The 17,387-nt window shown below is 42.7% G+C and overlaps 1 protein-coding gene across 1 annotated transcript in view; it reads right to left on the bottom strand.

The window, feature by feature from the left end:
- VCAN (versican) overlaps window positions 1–17,387 on the bottom strand; it is a 164,867-nt gene that overhangs the window by 132,947 nt on the left and 14,533 nt on the right. Inside the window, exon 2 of the mRNA XM_085632423.1 lies at window positions 1,265–1,340. Within this exon, the coding sequence (XP_085488549.1) occupies window positions 1,265–1,334 (70 nt within the window). The 5' untranslated portion in view covers window positions 1,335–1,340. The remainder of the gene's footprint in view (window positions 1–1,264; window positions 1,341–17,387) is intronic.

Genomic DNA, 17,387 nt, shown 5'->3' with positions numbered 1-17,387 from the left:
CTGGACAATAAGGTGAAAGGATTGAGGGCGGGAGGCAACAGAGCATTGCTGTAAAAATGTTGGTCTGTTGGTGTGACTACTCTAGATATTAGACAGATGTGTCAGTGATCTGTATATAGTTCAATGTGACCTTATAAATGTGCTACAAACAAATATTGTTCTGTAAGAAAAGATAGGTTTTTAAACCCATTTAATCACCACATTGACGTCAGATCAATGAAAAAACAGGTTCCAAAGTCAGTTTCTCTTGTGAACACTGATCTCTCTCCTCTGCTGGCGTACAGGGAAGGCTGGGTATGTGGATGGCACACTTGAGCCAATGACGGCTGTCTTCCTTGTCAGCCTCAGGGGTACAGACCCCCATGGCTGGCAGGACATTTTATGCTTCTCCGATGAGCAGCATTCACAGAGCCGCCGTCCACACAGTGCTGGCTAGCCACACTCACAATGAGGGGGGCAGACGGGAATGAAGGGAGAGAGGGTGAAAAAACATGGCAGCTATTTCTGTATCGGGGTAAAGGGAGTGTCCTGCAGAGGGTGGATAAGAAGGGTGGAAGCATCGATATATTTTATGTGTTGGGGGTAAGGTGAGGGTATTGCTGAGGTTCATTAGGGAGGGTGGGAGGATGCGACATATTTTTGATGGAATGTGGGCCTGGGAGGGCTGGTACTGCTGAGCTTGGGTGGAAAGCTTGGAAGCACACTTGTTATTTTTATACTTTCACATGGAATGGAGGGGAGAGTTTACCAAAGGGTGATGTGGTGAATGGTAGCACACCAGCTACTTCAAAGGGGTACTAGGAGGAATAGGTGAGGTGGGGCCAAGTTGTGCATGTGCCCTCTTCCCCCAGTGGTTTGTCAACCTCTGCACTCTGGATATGGCAGGGAAGATAATTCTACAACATACAATTGAAGATGGAAAGCTGTTTTTAGTGTAGTAATATTTTTCACCTAGTGGCACCAAGTGAAATAATAGACAATTCAGTGTTTGCTCTTTTTGGTTAACTGATATAACGGAGACCATCGGAGGAAAAAACAGCTTTATTAACAGATTTCCATCTACAACTACATAGAATCCAGATTGTTTTTAAAGTAAACACTACCCATACCTACTAAACACAGAACGACACATTATCGACAATTATCAATAATCAGTTTCACAAAATTATCATAAAACAAACAATTATCATAGAAACAAATGATCCCCATACACACATTAATCTTAAAGCACAGTGTTGAAGGTGTGAATGTAACATATGCTTACCTATTTGTTGTGCATTGGTTACCACGAAGAAGTACAGGACCCAGATGATGTGGTGTAAGTGTCTTAACATTTTGACCTGGGGATAAAGGAGACATATTATTGATGTTGGTTGCGTCCACAAAAGCAAACTCTAGTAATATTTCACAAGTGATACAGTAGGTTCCTTGCAATCTACACCGTTGATGGGATAGCCTCTGCAATCAGTTCAACATTTTCTGGAACGGCAGAAGATGGTCTATAATGTAACAGTAGTTCAAGAATCAAAGCCACTCTACATTGTAAATAATGTCCATTCAAAATGTGTACCTGACTGTCTCTACTCAACATAGCACCACACTTCCTTCTCAACCACAAAACAACATATAGAAAGGATATTACAATTTGGCATCTTCTGCCAAGATAAACAAAATTGACTGTGCCTCAAGACACCATGCGAGCTTACACAGTGATGATAAAAAGGCTAAATTCAGGAGAGCGTGTCCTTCATTGTGCTTCTGATGTCAAAAAAGTTAGTTTTTAGGTCTTGCCTAGGCAGCACTTGCGCTGTCTCTTCGAGACATGCTTTATTCAGGATATAGGCATGAAGCTCCGGATACTTTCCGCCCATCTTTTTAATTGGCTCTGTCCCATTCATTTGAAAATGGTGGCTTTTCATTGGTCAATAGGCTTAGTAGTCCCTCCTTAGTACCCCTTTTCTTTTCTTGTAACCTCCAACAAGGACACCCCTTATTACATGTGTTGTTACTTGGTACATCTAAATTACAGCCTCGGAGCACTATTTTCTTAAATGGCTTTCTCCTGCCTGCTGACTCAGCAGGCAGGACACACTCTCCCACAGCGCTTTTTAAAATTTAAGCAGCGTGGCACGCCTCAGCTGGAATAATGGTGACTGCGCCTTTCTTTTGTTCGTTGCGATTGCATGCCTTTTTTTCAGTTTATTTACTTTAGTTTTAATCTCGGCACCCACGCTTTAGCTTTAAATATCTAAAGCTAAAGTGTGGGTACTGCCATTACTTCAAAATAAAAGAAGTAGGAAAAATATGTTTTTGTCTATTACTTTACTTATGAAGCAATCGCAGCACCAGCGTTTTAGCTTAAGATGTTTAAAGCTAAAGCGCGAGTCCCATGATTGTAACAAAAGACAATAAATAGAAAAAAGGGTGGGCCGCAATTTAAAAAATATTTCTTTACTTTTGAAGCAATCGTGACACCCGCGCTTTAGCTTAAGATGTTTAAAGCTAAAGCGCGAGTGCCACAACTGATTTATAATGCAGTAGCACTCACATTACTGAAAGTTTGAGCTATTGACGTTGCATTCTTATTAGCAATGCCAATAGCTAAAACTGTCAGTAATGCAAGATCTATTGTATTGCAATTGCTTGTTCAGGTCAGTGGCTGAGGAGTCATGATATTCCAAAATATGGGGCCTTTTGCTGTGAAACATTTGTGCCATTTTTGAGCTTCTTGAATTAAATAAGGGATCCTGATACAGGTCATGGATGACTAACTATTTCTTATTTCAGAAGAGCGCATCTAATTTCATGCCAAAATCAGTAACATTAGATCTGGCTCTGATTGCAAACTCGATTTTTAATTGACCCTTTCTAGTTCTACAATGATGTCCTTGCAGGATGAAGATATTTTTTTCTTTCTGTCCCATGACAGAACCTTTCGGCAGACATTTCAGGCTTTCTGAAAGATATTTGCCCTTTAAAGAACATGAAAAGGCTATCAAACTTCCTAATTCTGGACCTAGTTGTTGTATTTAATCAGTCCTTTACTTAATGCAAAGTCTCAGACGTCTGGAAATCAGCAATTGTGAAACCTCCATTAAAAAGCCCTCTTTATCTCCTGGCAAAGTCAAAAACGATTCTACAATATCTCTTCTCCTTATTTTAGCCAAAATAGGCAGATGTCTCTTTCAGCAAAAGCAACCTTTTATAGATATAGAATCAATTTCCTGAGCCTTATTCTAAGGGGCTTTAGGCCTGGTGAGAACACCTACCTTGTCATCTCTTGTTCTCAATGATCTATGGATGCTTGTGAGTGGATTATTGAGAGGTTAGGGCATTAGTGCTGCTTGCTCTGTACTCAGCATTCAATACCTTAGATCATTCCATACCCCTAAACATTGTCAAACTCTTTGGTCTTCACAATAACTCCATCGGGTTCCTTAAATCTTTCTTAACCGGTCATCAGCAAGCTGTTATTTTCCACTCTGCTCAATTCTTGTCCAACTCAGTGAAATGGGAGGGCCATAAGGATCTATTTTGGACTCCTTACAATTTATTCTTTATATAGCCTAATTTCTTAAGATATATGCATCTTTTTTCATATGTACGCTGATGACATACAAGTGATGTTTAAATTCAACTCTTTGATAATCACTGAGAACAGTCTAGTGATCTGTCCACCCTCCTTTTGGCTGAACATAATAGGAGCCATGCCAGCACGTGCAGGTATGATAAAAAACCTCTGCATTATTTTTATGCCAGATTAGCCCCCGAACCCCAAATTGCCAAGGAAACTGGTTCTTGCTTTTGGCAGATCAAGAAATAGAAGAAAATGTTACCATTTATTCCTATTTGCTATTGCAAGCAGACAGTCGCTCATTCATCCAGTCAAGGCTGGGCTACAACTATTCCTCGTATCTGGTGCTCCATAATAAACTGATTAGAAGGCTTCCATTAGTCCAAAGTGCAGCAGTCTGTACTATTGTTAAAAATTATATTAAGAACAACATTTCGCCTTCCTTGATTCAACTTCATTGGCTTCCAATGTCCCAAAGAATTGAATGTAAAACTTTGCTAATTTTACACTAGATTCTGAACTATCAAGCTCCTTGCTTTCTGTCTAACAAACTTTCTATTTTCTCCACATCCCGTAATCTTCACTGTGGTGGTAAATTCCTCTTAAATGTTTACAAAATCCACACTTCCTCCTTTGGCAAAATTTAATTATCTTATGCAGCTTCCAAGGCATGGCATTTGATACTAATTGAGCTACAGCAACATTAATTATAAACACTACTTTTTAAAACAGTTTTTAAACTATACTGATCTTCTCAGCTGTTTTTCTGGGTTTCTCACTAACGCTAAGACGCTTTGTTGTTTGTGCGCTATAGAAATACCCTTAACATACCATAATACATAACATCTTCCAGCTTAGTAGGGCAGAACAGTAGAGTTCAAAATGGACCGAAGTGAGTATTTACATTTTATAGTCAATATTAAATATTGCATATGATCTGTGTGTTTAAGAATGAAGATTAGGCTACTGCTCAAATATGGGCAGTCTTACTTTTAATCAATGTTGTAGATGTTAATCTAGTTTGAATTAAAATAAATGAGTCAGGCTGTCACTGGCAGAAAGATGGGCAAATGCCTTTATTATGCATTAAGACAGAAGTAAAGCTTGCAGTTATTTTGATTTTTAAGTTGATTTACTGGCAACTTTGTTGATTTTGCTAATGAAGGAAAACTCTTCCTCAAAGGGAAATCCAAGATTCACAGAGAGCCAGTTGCAGAGATGAGGACCAGTCCACAAGCAGAGCTGTTAGGCAAGGATGGAATTTTGATAATTTTAATTTTGGGGGCACGGTAGACCACATAATGGACAAGCAAGTAAGGTCCTGTGGTTGTCTCAAACAGACTCAATACGTGGGATGTTTGGCTAGCCAAATGTAAATGAAGTTCTGTATCACTGGAGTATTGCTCGAAAAACAACTAGTGACCCGAGATTATGTTCAATACCAGTCAAAAACGACTGCTAAAAATGAATCGGAATGGAACGCATACTCAGCTACTGCCATTACAACTCTTAGAAGGAGGGTGGAAATAATGTAATTTAACCTACTTGAGGCAATTTTGGAGAAACAGCATCACACATTTAAAGCCAACACACATGCAAGCATAGCCTGAACATTTTCAGCAGCAAATAGAGATCCACTGTATTAATGGCAGCTAAAATGTGAGTGAAGTGACAGAGTATCAGCTGGCCCATCTCACATTAGGAAGTGGACATGTTTTCAATGAATAATTCTATTTTCCAGGAGACTAAAAGCTTCGTTAGCTTTGCTAAACAAGAATGATCGCTATGGGTCTGTGGTGGAATTGGATTATAGTAGTATGCCTTTTGTATGAATGAGCTGGTTACAGGATGCTTTAAAAGTGAAGACGAAGTTGCCTGGATGAAAAAGGCTTTGAGGATACTTTTTAGCAGAGATGTGGAGAAGGGGATAGAAAAGTTCAATATATCAATATCCTGGCAGTGCACAGTTATAAAATGGATAATGAAGGGCCATTTTGCCAAAATAGCATGACTGTTCTAGAAGATATTGGTTTAAAGGACTTCGAGATTCAAGAATGTGTGGGCGCAGACTAGATTGGAGGAGCCGAGGTTGTTAATCAGAAATATGAATGCCTCTGCAAATGGATGGTGGAGTGTTGTACAAGATCTTGGAGTGTTCAATTATTCCGATTATTTTAGAGGTTGCCAGAAGGTAATGGATGGAGATATCAAATTGATCTATGTAAGGTGAAGAAGAACTAAGAGGAGGGTACATTTTTTAGATGGTAAGTGGACAGAAATCATTGTGTTGGAATGTGGCCTCGAAGTGATTAAAAGAGAGGGGGCTGGAAGTTGATCATTTTTTCAAGTAAAGGAACTCAGTGTTAGGAAGATGTCTTCAACTAATGTGCACTGGTTATTTACAAAAATTAGTTTTATAGAAGAAATGTATAATCTTATTAGGAAAAAGAGACAGCCGGCACTCCAAACAACAGTGACACACTTAGAATCCAATCAATTCTTAAATGTATTGATGTTCAGTTCAAAGAAGTTTACCTAGCCAATCTTCAAGTCACCAAAGTCCAACCAGCCAACATGTGTTTAGTTAAGGTAAAAGTAATAGCAATAACTTCATTTAGGCTTACATATATATGTCTTCTGTATAGTAAAGCAATATAGTGTTCAAGTGTTATTCTCTGAAATGGCATCATGCAATGTGCTCCGTTGGCGTCAGCCTATAATCTAAAGACCTATGAAGGGAAGAACCGATAGAATTCGTAGTGTGTTACAGTTGTTTGGACTGCCAGCTATTTCTTTATTTAATATTTTTAAGGTTTTCACTGATTTTGAAGCTGTAGGATTAGCTGCTAACCCCTACTGCCATGCTCCTTATTGTTGTGCAACATACAGTACTATCGTCAGTGTTACTTGATAAATTCGCTAGGTGATCGCCAATGTCTCGCTTGATGTTTCTTTTGACATTTCTCTTGCCCATCTCATCAGGCACAAGTAAATTGCTAGGTAAGGGCATGTATTGTGATGCTGGTAGATTAAATTAATGTTTCCAGATGAGACTGTTTTTGATGCTGGGGTGGCAAGGCCTTTGCCTGACAGTGATAAGATCGCAGCTCATGGGTGGCAAAGGTTGGAGGGTGGAGGGCCCGATATTTTCAAAGATGGGGATGATGAAGAGTCTGTAGATCATGTAAAGATAAATAAATGCAGCATATGTAGTTTCCACGCTGTGTCACACAGAACAGCAGCAAACATAAGCAATTATTCTTTATATGAGAACATTTTGCCCTACAATGTGCTACTCACCAGAACAGTGGTTGCAATAGGGAGATAATTGGATGTTCCTATGTCTTAAGGACCTGTATTAGAGCTACATTCAACATGAACCACAGTGTCTGACACTGCGCATGCCCATGTTGCATCACTTAGAATGCTGTGGGCATGGTGCTATTTGCCTAAATCCAATGGATGCAAATGGGATCGCCTCAGCTCTACTATAGTAATCCATTTACACTACTGGGGACCTGCACCCTTGCCATTTTCAAAAGTCTTATGATATAAATGATGTCTTCTTTATTTGTACAAAGGACAATTCTTCCATGGCTACAGCTAGATTTTTGAGTAATGTGCCAAAACTTGTTCACGTTGTTAAGACTATTACAATGCTCTGTATCACATTTTACCCAAATACAAGCAACAGAAAATACAATTAGTTCAAAGTCTGTGCATTTGTCATAGTGTCATATATGGTGGTAGTCATGATTTCTCCAACAGGATCATCCTCATATAAGCCCTTGTGTAAGTTATTATCCACTGCCCCAGAGCTTCTGGCTATTCCTAAAATCAACAAAACTAGATGTGGGGCAGGACCTTCTCAGGGCCGAACTGGGAACAGCAAGCAGCCCTGGCAGATTGCTGCTCGACCGGCCCTGGGAGCGGGGGGAGGGGGATGCTAGCAGGCAGCACCGCTCCCGCTTTTGTTACAGGGGGCCGATATTGCAGCACTGCTGCAAAACCGGCCCCCTCGGGCACAAATCCAGCCTCCACCCCTCCGGCCCACCGGGGAAATGCCCAGTGCCTGCTACGGCAAGTCCGGCCCTGCATAGCAGTATCAAAAATAACTGGAACACATGGTAGCAATCAATATACCTTATTGAAGAGCATTTTCCTTTTCAGAAAAAGCTCTAGACATGGCTATTTGACAACTTAGTTTACAACGAGAAACTCGGCGTGCACGAGGATGCCTGCAATTGTAACAGGCAATTTATAAAACCATAAATAGAATAAAAAAGTATAAAACAGAATAGAAAAATATAGAATACAGCAGGATTGAATTTGCTCTGTTCTGACTAATATTCTAAGGGAATTGGACTGTGGACACAGTTGCATCAATTCATAAAAATCATAGCGGTGATGGAATTTGCTTCTTGTGGCCTTTAGTCACTGATGACGCCATAAGAAATGACATCACAAATTTGAACTTGATAACTTTTCATGAAGCCATGTCGAATTAATGTTGGACAAGATAACAATGCACTAAATTAAGTAATTCAAGTTAATTTAAGAGGAGCTCTACATTGAAAAGACATTTAATAACATACCTAAAAAAGTTTTAACAAAGGAGGTGACAAGCCAAGCAAATGTAATGCTGCCCATATAATATCTAGGTACGGATATCCTATGCCAGAGTTTCCTCCCTGTGTCATGCCTGCCTGAGTGTGAATTGCACCTCGGTTGCCTAGGGCCATCCCAAAGTATGATTGAAGCTGTTGCAGGTACCCTTTCCCATTGTCCCAGCAATGGCAGGTCCTAAAAAAACATTCCAGGATCTGTGTTAACACTCCCATGGGTTTTGCCACTAGAGTGCCTTACCTCCAACTTGTGGAGAGGACCCATACCTTTCAGACTTCAGGTGTCAGATGCTCGGGGAAGATGGCTGTGCCCTTTGTGGCCACTATGATGTCTGACCGTTACGGTGGGGAATGCATTTGGTTTTTTGGTGACTTTGGCCAGGGCCACACTATCGTGTGAGATCCAGGAGTGCAGCTGTGACACTGACATGTTAGTATTGCAAAAATATTGGGCCAGAGATACAAGCAATAGACATAAGGGGTGCAATTATCAAATGCAGAGACTCGGTCATCAGAAGCTAGGTACCACATCCCTGTTCCCGATTAAAGCTATCACACGCCAATCAGCTGTATCAATGTGGGCAACTGCGACCTCATACCAGCTGTGGTGTCTGAAATGCCCAAGCACAGTTTCATATTGTCAGAGCAAGGAGAAACCACATGTGGCCAGGTATAGTCACCATTTTATCTAGAAACAGCGGACTTAAGTGAGGTGCAAGGGTACCAGAGAGGTTGTGGAATAACCCTCAATTGTCCCTCTTAGGATACCTAGACGGTGACCTCAGGGATCTCTTCCAATGTCCTCTCCACACGCGATGAGATCTGAACTTTATACCATTGGTTGGTTATATGGAACGTTGTGAACCGGCTGGAGCAATTTCTTGAGACATGCAGTCATATGCATTAAAAATCAATCACTCACGCAGGGGTTAGCCTTTTTCCACAATGATTTTTTGATAACAACTGTATTCCTAATTGACTTTTTCTGACAAATATTGGAGCAGCACAGGGGAAAGCTCAACGCCCTCTCTTTGTGCACAGGTTAAAAACACGGCATGATTCAATTCCGATGTGAAAAGCCTCAGTTCCCAATTGGGTGAGTTGTCTTAGTCAAAGCAATCTCGGAGGATATGGAAATACCTCATATGCTAATGTGAATCGAATGTATATCAAGGAGGACATTGTTTTGGATAATTTCCTATATGAATGTTTTGTATACATTTTATTCAGAAAATATGTGTTATATTTGATAAATCATTGAAGAAAGATACATTTAAATTTTGAAAAAATAGTCTTACTGTTTTTGCGTATTCATTTTTATAGTATAAGACTGATGTATAAAATTCCTGATTATATTATAAGACTGATGTATAAATACGTTGGCTCCCAAGGAACATATTTAGTTATGAATTGAAATGCATCAATATAGTGCTTTCTACTCCTGACAAGGCAAAAATCATTCTCAGAAGATGACAAATTAAAAGCAGGTGCCCTTCGAATCTTGCAGTTGGCGCCAAACGTGAACGCACTGGATTGGTAACCGACGCTTTCCGTGGCATTAGTGCACATGTGCAGACAGTGAGGTGACTTGTCTGTGAAAGCAACGCTTGTGTGTTTTGGCCACCGGCCTTTTAATTTCACACCCCATCAAGCCCGTGCAGACAGGTCCCCTCCACCCGCGCGCCGCTAATCTGGGGCAGTTTTACGGTCACTTAATGGAGCCAGTAACAGGCGTTTGAATGAGTAACGCTGAAGTGCAAGTTCCCAGGGGCCCCTGGTGAGGGGCTGTTACATTAACATGGATTCCGGGAAGTTTCATGCATTACTTGACAGAACCCATTACACAGAGTTATGCCACCGATGCATGCGTACAGTAACTGTTAGTTACTGAGGTACATTGGTGTAGTTTTTCACGACTGCTAGCGTACAACGGTTCTTACCAAGTATCTTAATATTTGCACAAAAAATAAAATATAACAAAAGTTATTTCTGTGTGCACTTTTGTTGCTTTTGCAAATGCAGAGTGTTTACACCTCATCCTCACCTCCATCTAGGCAGGAGTAATGTCACCAATAGTTTGTGATACTCCCCCCAAACTAAAAAAAAATGATGTGCCCGCTGCATCATCAGCAATGTAGGGTGTACCATATTACACCAGGGGAATCAGGATGAGACATGTGAAATGCATTATACAATAGTCTATCTAGGAAACTCTAAATGGAGCCTACAAATAGGGCAGAGCATCAGTGGCCACCGATTGGCCCATGCCTTCTCACCCACCCCATTCCCAGCTTCATGCACTTGGTGCCTAATAACTACACACATTAGTTAAAGGGGGCCGCCAGTGAATGATGTCACAATAGATTTTACAACCTAACCAGAAATCATCAAACAAAAGGCCGTTCCGGAACCCTAAGTTGTCGATGATTTTATTAGGAGATTGGGTGAGACCTAGGACACGGCAGCAGCACAGTCAGCACAGCCAGGAAGTACAATTACCTGGGAGTCTGGTTCAGTGAAAATAGCACCTCAGTGGCACAGGCTAATGCTTTAATCGAAAAGGGGGCTGTCATCATCACTGGATCGGCCAATTGTACCGGAAGCTGAACAGAGTCTCAGCAGAGCCAATATTAAGGGTAATGAAGGCACCCTTTTGCCAGCCTTACCATACAGCCATCATGCCTGCCCGGGTGCCCTCGATTCAATATTGGAACAAATCCACTGTAGAGCATACAGGAAAGTCTTCAAACAACCGCGATATGCTTGTCGGCCCAAGCTGAGGCTGGAACTGGGGCTGGCGGTCCGACCATTGGATTGTCAAACTTCCATGTTGAATTATTACATCAGGACCATGAGGGCACAGTCTTAATCATTAAAAGGTCACCTAAAATGTATCTATGAAACTCCAGGCAGACCTTGATATTCCCAAATATGAGATGCAATAAAGACCTTCAAGATTGAAGAAACAGCCCCCCAAACTGGGGGCGTCCCAGTCAATATCTGCAGGATGGACATTTACCAACAACTAGTCGAGTCCTCAGGGGAGCAAGACTTACTATCTGTAGACAAGTCACCGTTGGTCCAGCCCCTGAATAACTCTTGTCTCCCAGGGAAACCACAAATCTATTATCATGAAGCCATAAATGTGGCTACCTGCCTCCAGATATTATATATGAGACTATTGGTATTGACTTATAAGAGACTTCAATCCAGCCTGGGGTGGGGGGGGGCGACAAAAGGGAATGCAGGTTATGTTCCTACCAACAAGAATCTTGGATACATCTGCTAGGCTGTGTCCTGTATTAGAACAAGAGTCAAGACCAGTCTTCCTGGCTCTTGGGGCGCAAACCTGCCAGGTCGCATCATTCATCTGTTTCAAGAGCATTGCCCCATGGGCTTTGGCAAGCTGTGCCGAATTTGTCAGTAGACTCAGGCAGCAGTTTTGTCACTCAAATCCAATTGGCTGTACAGAAGAGCAACAATTAATTACAAAATTCACAACGTGAGCATTGCCACTTGCTTGACATTCGGAGACAACGTGCTTGAGCCGACATCATCGGCTTTCAGAACTTGGATCGCCAGCAGATATACCACTATTCCATAATGCATTGACTGCACATCCCGGCAACCGGATCTGGGCTATTAGCACTTATCCTTTGGCAACAGCTGTTAGGCACTCATTGCTCTATTAACTGTTCATAGTATTTGCACATTTTTTAAAGGTTTTTTAACAAGCGCAGATTTAAAATTATTATTATAGCTTTGTGAAACCTGCATGTAATTTCCTTATTATTATTATAATACAATGTGGCTGCTCATGTGTTATACTTTATTACAGCTGAGTTGTGAGTTCATAATTCTCTATCCATTATTCGCTGTGTTCTCCTACAATCATTGTATCGCTGCCCGGCAGAAAGGAGGCCAGCCATGAGGGGAGTCCACTGACGCTGGCTACACATTGTCACATTTGCACCAGAACACAGCATGGGACATCATGTAATGATGGCCAGAGCAGATTGACACCTGAAAACAAACATTTGAGAATCTGTGCAATTTAACAGAAAATAGGATATAAAAAAGAACCCATAGCAAAAGTATTTTCCAAAGCCATAAAAAGGATCTAAATTTGAAGAAAAAACATCCTAGTCAAGCTGCGTGCACCATATATTTATCAGTGTTTGTGATGTAGCTTCAGAAGAGTGTGGACTGCACATTTCAGGCAGCCATGCATCACTGTTGACAGCTTATTAGATGTCCTCGCCATGACCTCTGGTCTGTGATCTAGTGGCTGAGCTCAGACGGGCAAAAAGGTAGCAGTGTGCAATATGATGTGTATTGGCATTTTTATTTATTTATTGCCACTTTTCTATAGCACAGATTAGACCTAGCAGATAACAGAGTGCTTTGCACATGGCTGGCAATATGTTACAATTGAAAAAAAAAGAGTAGTTACTACAAAGTATGCGGAGGATAAAAAATACAAAATAGTCAACTGTGACAAGAAGTAGTACTAATAGCGAGAAGGTATAGCCAGAGAAAATGATCTCATACTATTAAAAATGTAAACACAATGCAAATAACGTGGGTAAATATTAGCCATGGTTACATAGTCTGGCATCAAAAGTACATTCTGACGATGAACTGCTGATTGCTTGCCTTCCTGTCGCTGTCATTTTACTATAGCAGCTTTAACAATGTTTAAATATTTACAAAGCTGCATCATTTACATAGGTGTGGTGAGCCCCCCACCAACCCCCGGCTACTATCTGGCTAACAAACACATCATCTCTGGTGACTCTCGGCATACCAGGACCCTCCGACTGGAAATTAAGAAGTGTAAAACAGAAAACAGCAAGGCAGCAGAAACAGAAAACAGCAAGGCAGCAGAAACAGAAAACAGCAAGGCAGCAGAAACAGAAAACAGCAAGGCAGCAGAGACAGAAAACAGCAAGGCAGCAGAAACAGAAAACAGCAAGGCAGCAGAAACAGAAAACAGCAAGGCAGCAGAGACAGAAAACAGCACAGCAAGGCAGCAGAGACAGAAAACAGCAAGGCAGCAGAGACAGAAAACAGCAAGGCAGCAGAGACAGAAAACAGCACAGCAAGGCAGCAGAGACAGAAAACAGCAAGGCAGCAGAGACAGAAAACAGCAAGGCAGCAGAGACAGAAAACAGCAAGGCAGCAGAGACAGAAAACAGCAAGGCGGCAGAAACAGAAAACAGCAAGGCAGCGGGTGCTCTCCATCCTTGCAAACAGCTCCTGGAACAGCCTCCTCATACCCATGAATCCATCAGGGCCATCACAAGCTTGCAACTCCTTACAGAATACTACTTCATCATGCAGGAACAATGCACACACCAGCTGCCTGGCCAATCACCGCTTCACTGGATTCTCACCTTTGACTTCTGGGCACTCTGCTGACTTTTGCCTAGGTCTGCACGCTGTACAAGTACCACATACATGCATGCAACATTTAGCTGTGGCTTAAGTTTCATATCAGGATTTGTAGTGGTCACCAAAGCCTGACCTTCTTCAAAGCTCTAACCAGGGCCTGCTTTAGGGTAGTGCGACCGTTGCGGCCGCACTGGGCGCTGACCTGTGGAGGGGTTTGCTGACCTCAAGCAGGGGCACTGTGTTTAGCAATAACTTAAGATTGGAGCGATGATGGGCCTTTTGCCAGGTGGTAGTGAGAGAATCCGAGAAGGAGGTCATGTGGGGATGGTGGCTCCAAAAATGATGTACTGGGCGCCACCAGCACTAAAGTCTGCCCTGGCTCTAACGCCTCTCTCATGCTGAGCTGAGGTCACAGTCATACATGAATGGTCACTGAGGATGACTGCTAGGTCAGAGGAACGACGGCCGGCATTACATGGTGTCACTACTTTTTACATTTTAGTTTCTGTAAAATATAAAACTGCTACAAAAATATAAAACAAGTATTTTCTGAAAATGTACCTTTCCGATACATTTCTCACATATCTGTGGCTAAGTGGAATACTGGCCAGCACAATATAAACTAGGCCAATATAGTGAGCCAGCATCACTACATCTTTAATGTTTCTGGACTACCCCTCCTTCATCTGGTTCAGCCTCTTCCTGACCAAACATTGACACATTAGGGCATTTCATACCTGGATTCCAGCATCGTGATTTTTGGAAATGGCCCTTTCTAGGATGCTGATCTGGGTGCTAGCCTTAGGACTTTGAGCGCGTTTGACACTGCCGTTCAGTGCCAAAGTGCTGAGCTCGTCATATACATACTGGTGATTGGTGTATACATCATTGGCTGATTCAAGTTAGCTGTAAGTAGCTTGTCTACGGGTAAGACATAAACCCAGGGCATGTACCTCGAATGCTCCGCCAGAGGCCTGCAGCACTGATTGTGCCACCCATGGAGGTAGCTCAATGATCGTGCCACAGATCTGCCCTGGGGCGGCTGTGTGCGCAGGTTACTGCTACTCGGCTTGGCATTTAAAATACTATGGTTAAGGTTCTGCATGTCTCTTGATATATTGGAGTTCTCCCCGGGGACAGGGTGCAGTGTTGGGTAGAAGCAGGGCATGTGTGTGGGTGTGCAACATTCAAGGGTCGTGAATGGCACCGGATGGTGTGTTCGGTATGACTAGGCTTGCTTCTGGCATTGGATTAGCATGGGGGAATGTAGGGAAAAGCAGTATTTCCTATGTGCAGAATAGTAGGAGTGTAGTGTCTGGTATCGATGAGTTTGTAATGGTGAATCCTCTCCGGTAGTGTGAGTGTATCCGACATTATGTGATTGGAAGTGTCACTTTGGCAAAGTGGGCATTTTGGTGTTCATGGCTCTCTGCGGACCCCTGACTCTGATGGGCCTCTCTGGGACGATTGTGTATGGGGTGGAATTGGCATCTACATTCTAAGGGGCATTGTCTTGGCTGCACTAAGGATAGTGATCAAACCTCCTAGGGTAGGATGGCAGACAAGACAAAATTAGGTAGGTCCTGTGCATTTCAAAGGTGGTCTTTTGAACTGATCGCACCTTCACAGGTTATTGGGGGTAAAACTACTGGGGCTTTGACCTTCAAAAGTAGAGACACTTTTGGACTTAGACCAATACTATGCTGGTTCGATGCTGGGACAATGACAAGAGGAATCCTTAGGACAGGAGAGACTGCAACTGGATTATCCGCTGACTTGTGGTGGCCTGAATCTTGTTGTGCTCCATGAAGGGGACTATCACTCGGTGGATTTTGCCTGGACATTGCTGGCCTGCAGCTAAGAGCCAACTGTCATGGCCTGGGTCCCTAAGTACTCTCCAAAGGCCGGTTGGCTGGCCTCCTGTCTACAAGTTCCATGAGGCACAAAGGATTTCCCCGTTTCCACAAGACTGTATGGACCACTCAGGGTGCGGAGGAAATGGGTGGAAGTGATCTCAGTTGAGACAAGGATCGTCCTGACAGACACCGCCATAACACTGTGCAGAGGGGGTGTGCTCGTAAAGATCAGCAGCCCCCCTAAGGTGCCAGGATGTGAGGAGTTCGAGGAGCACAGGGGAAACTTGTAGAGTTTGAGGGGCCCGTGCTTGCAACCAAGGGGACCTATGCTAGCTTGTACGCCGGAGCTTGCAGTGTTAGAGGTTTCTTGGGGACCTGAGCCGGGAGTTGAGACTGTCTTCGACCTCCAGATCGGGAGGACGACAGTGAATGATATCACGTCCTCTGTCCGAGGTTGCTGGCTCCCTCTCCCTGGACCCATGCCGCAAGGTACTTTGTTGTGGAGAAAATTGTGATGGGACCAGAGGGGTTTCATTGTGCCTTGTGGGCACCTACAGCTGGCTGTCGGGAGTTACCGCAGCTCTGAGGGGAAACTCTTCTGCAGACTTGGAAGCACGCCAGCTTCCTGGGTCACAGTCTTTTATTTACGGCAGGGGGTAGGGATCCCGCACTCGTGCAGGTGCCGCTGGGTGCCTGGAGGTCTAATCCAGATGGACAAAACTGTTTCTTTCCGTTTTAGGTGATTCTGTCAATCTAATTAGTGTGGCTCCAGCAGGGGAAACATTTATCATTGACTGGTGTTGTTATGTGATTGAGGGGCTGGGTCACAAGGTGTAGTCAAAGTCCTGTGATTTCTTGACCACTGAAAATGTTGGGGTATGTGCTATTGGCAATGTCCTGTTTGTTGATTACCTTTGAATAGGGCATATATAGTTAGTCCATTCTGCTGCTAATGGGAAAGTTGGACAATTGCATATAACTGTAAAGTGTATACTCAATGTGCAGATTGTGTTGATTTCAATGTATATATGGTGATGATTTCAATATGTGTGTGTGTAATACAAAGACAAGTGTTTTATACACACGGAGTGGAGTCTTTTGGCGACTAGAGTGTGTTGTGAGGGTGGGGTTGTGTCAATACTTTACACATTGACCCTGAGGATAAGCCTGACGGCTCTGTGCCAAGCTATGCAAGGGTGAGCACAGGTTATCAGACACGTGTATTGTATTCATCCTACCTCAAGGGGTGGATTTGACTGGCTTTGATGCGCCCCTGCCAGCCGGCAACTGCCGGTTCTAACAAAGATCATCCCTTCACTGAGGTGATTTTTGACCATAGCCTCCTGAACCACTATGCCACTAATGACATAAAATTATACTTACCCATTACCAAGAAGCAAAAGCGATCCAAGGTCATAGACACCTCCCTGTGTTCCACTGAATCAGGATTTACCGTAAATAAGAAACATTTTAAAGCACAGTTGTGCACACCAACAACGTCCCCATTGACCAACATATTCCTTTCATCGATGGAAACTCTAGCACCGCCAGCACCAATGGCAACCATTAAAAGTCATCATTGACGCAAAATAATACTCGAATTCCAAACGGGAGTATAGGCAAGGACAGAATACCACTGCTTTTGCCTACTCTGACACCTTTCCTCATTCTGCCACTTTTGCCAAAATTACATACAACCTACAACAGCCATAACATCAAATCACCCATTATCAATTGCCTTAAAAGAGTGCAGAGAGGTTGGCACTAGGAGACATTGGCAAAGTCAATGAGCCTCGCCGTTTGGCTTTGCCAATATTGTTCATGATCCAAAAAGAATTAAGAAACACAATGGTGCTTAACAGCATTGGCAATAAGATGTCCCTACCACGGCAATGAAATGGAAATGTGCATGCATAATCACATATTATGACGCTGCAC

The sequence above is a fragment of the Triturus cristatus genome, chromosome 2_1 (assembly GCF_964204655.1).
Source record: "Triturus cristatus chromosome 2_1, aTriCri1.1, whole genome shotgun sequence".
Classification (NCBI taxonomy): Eukaryota; Metazoa; Chordata; class Amphibia; order Caudata; family Salamandridae; genus Triturus; species Triturus cristatus.
This window is presented reverse-complemented; position numbering and strand designations above follow the sequence as displayed.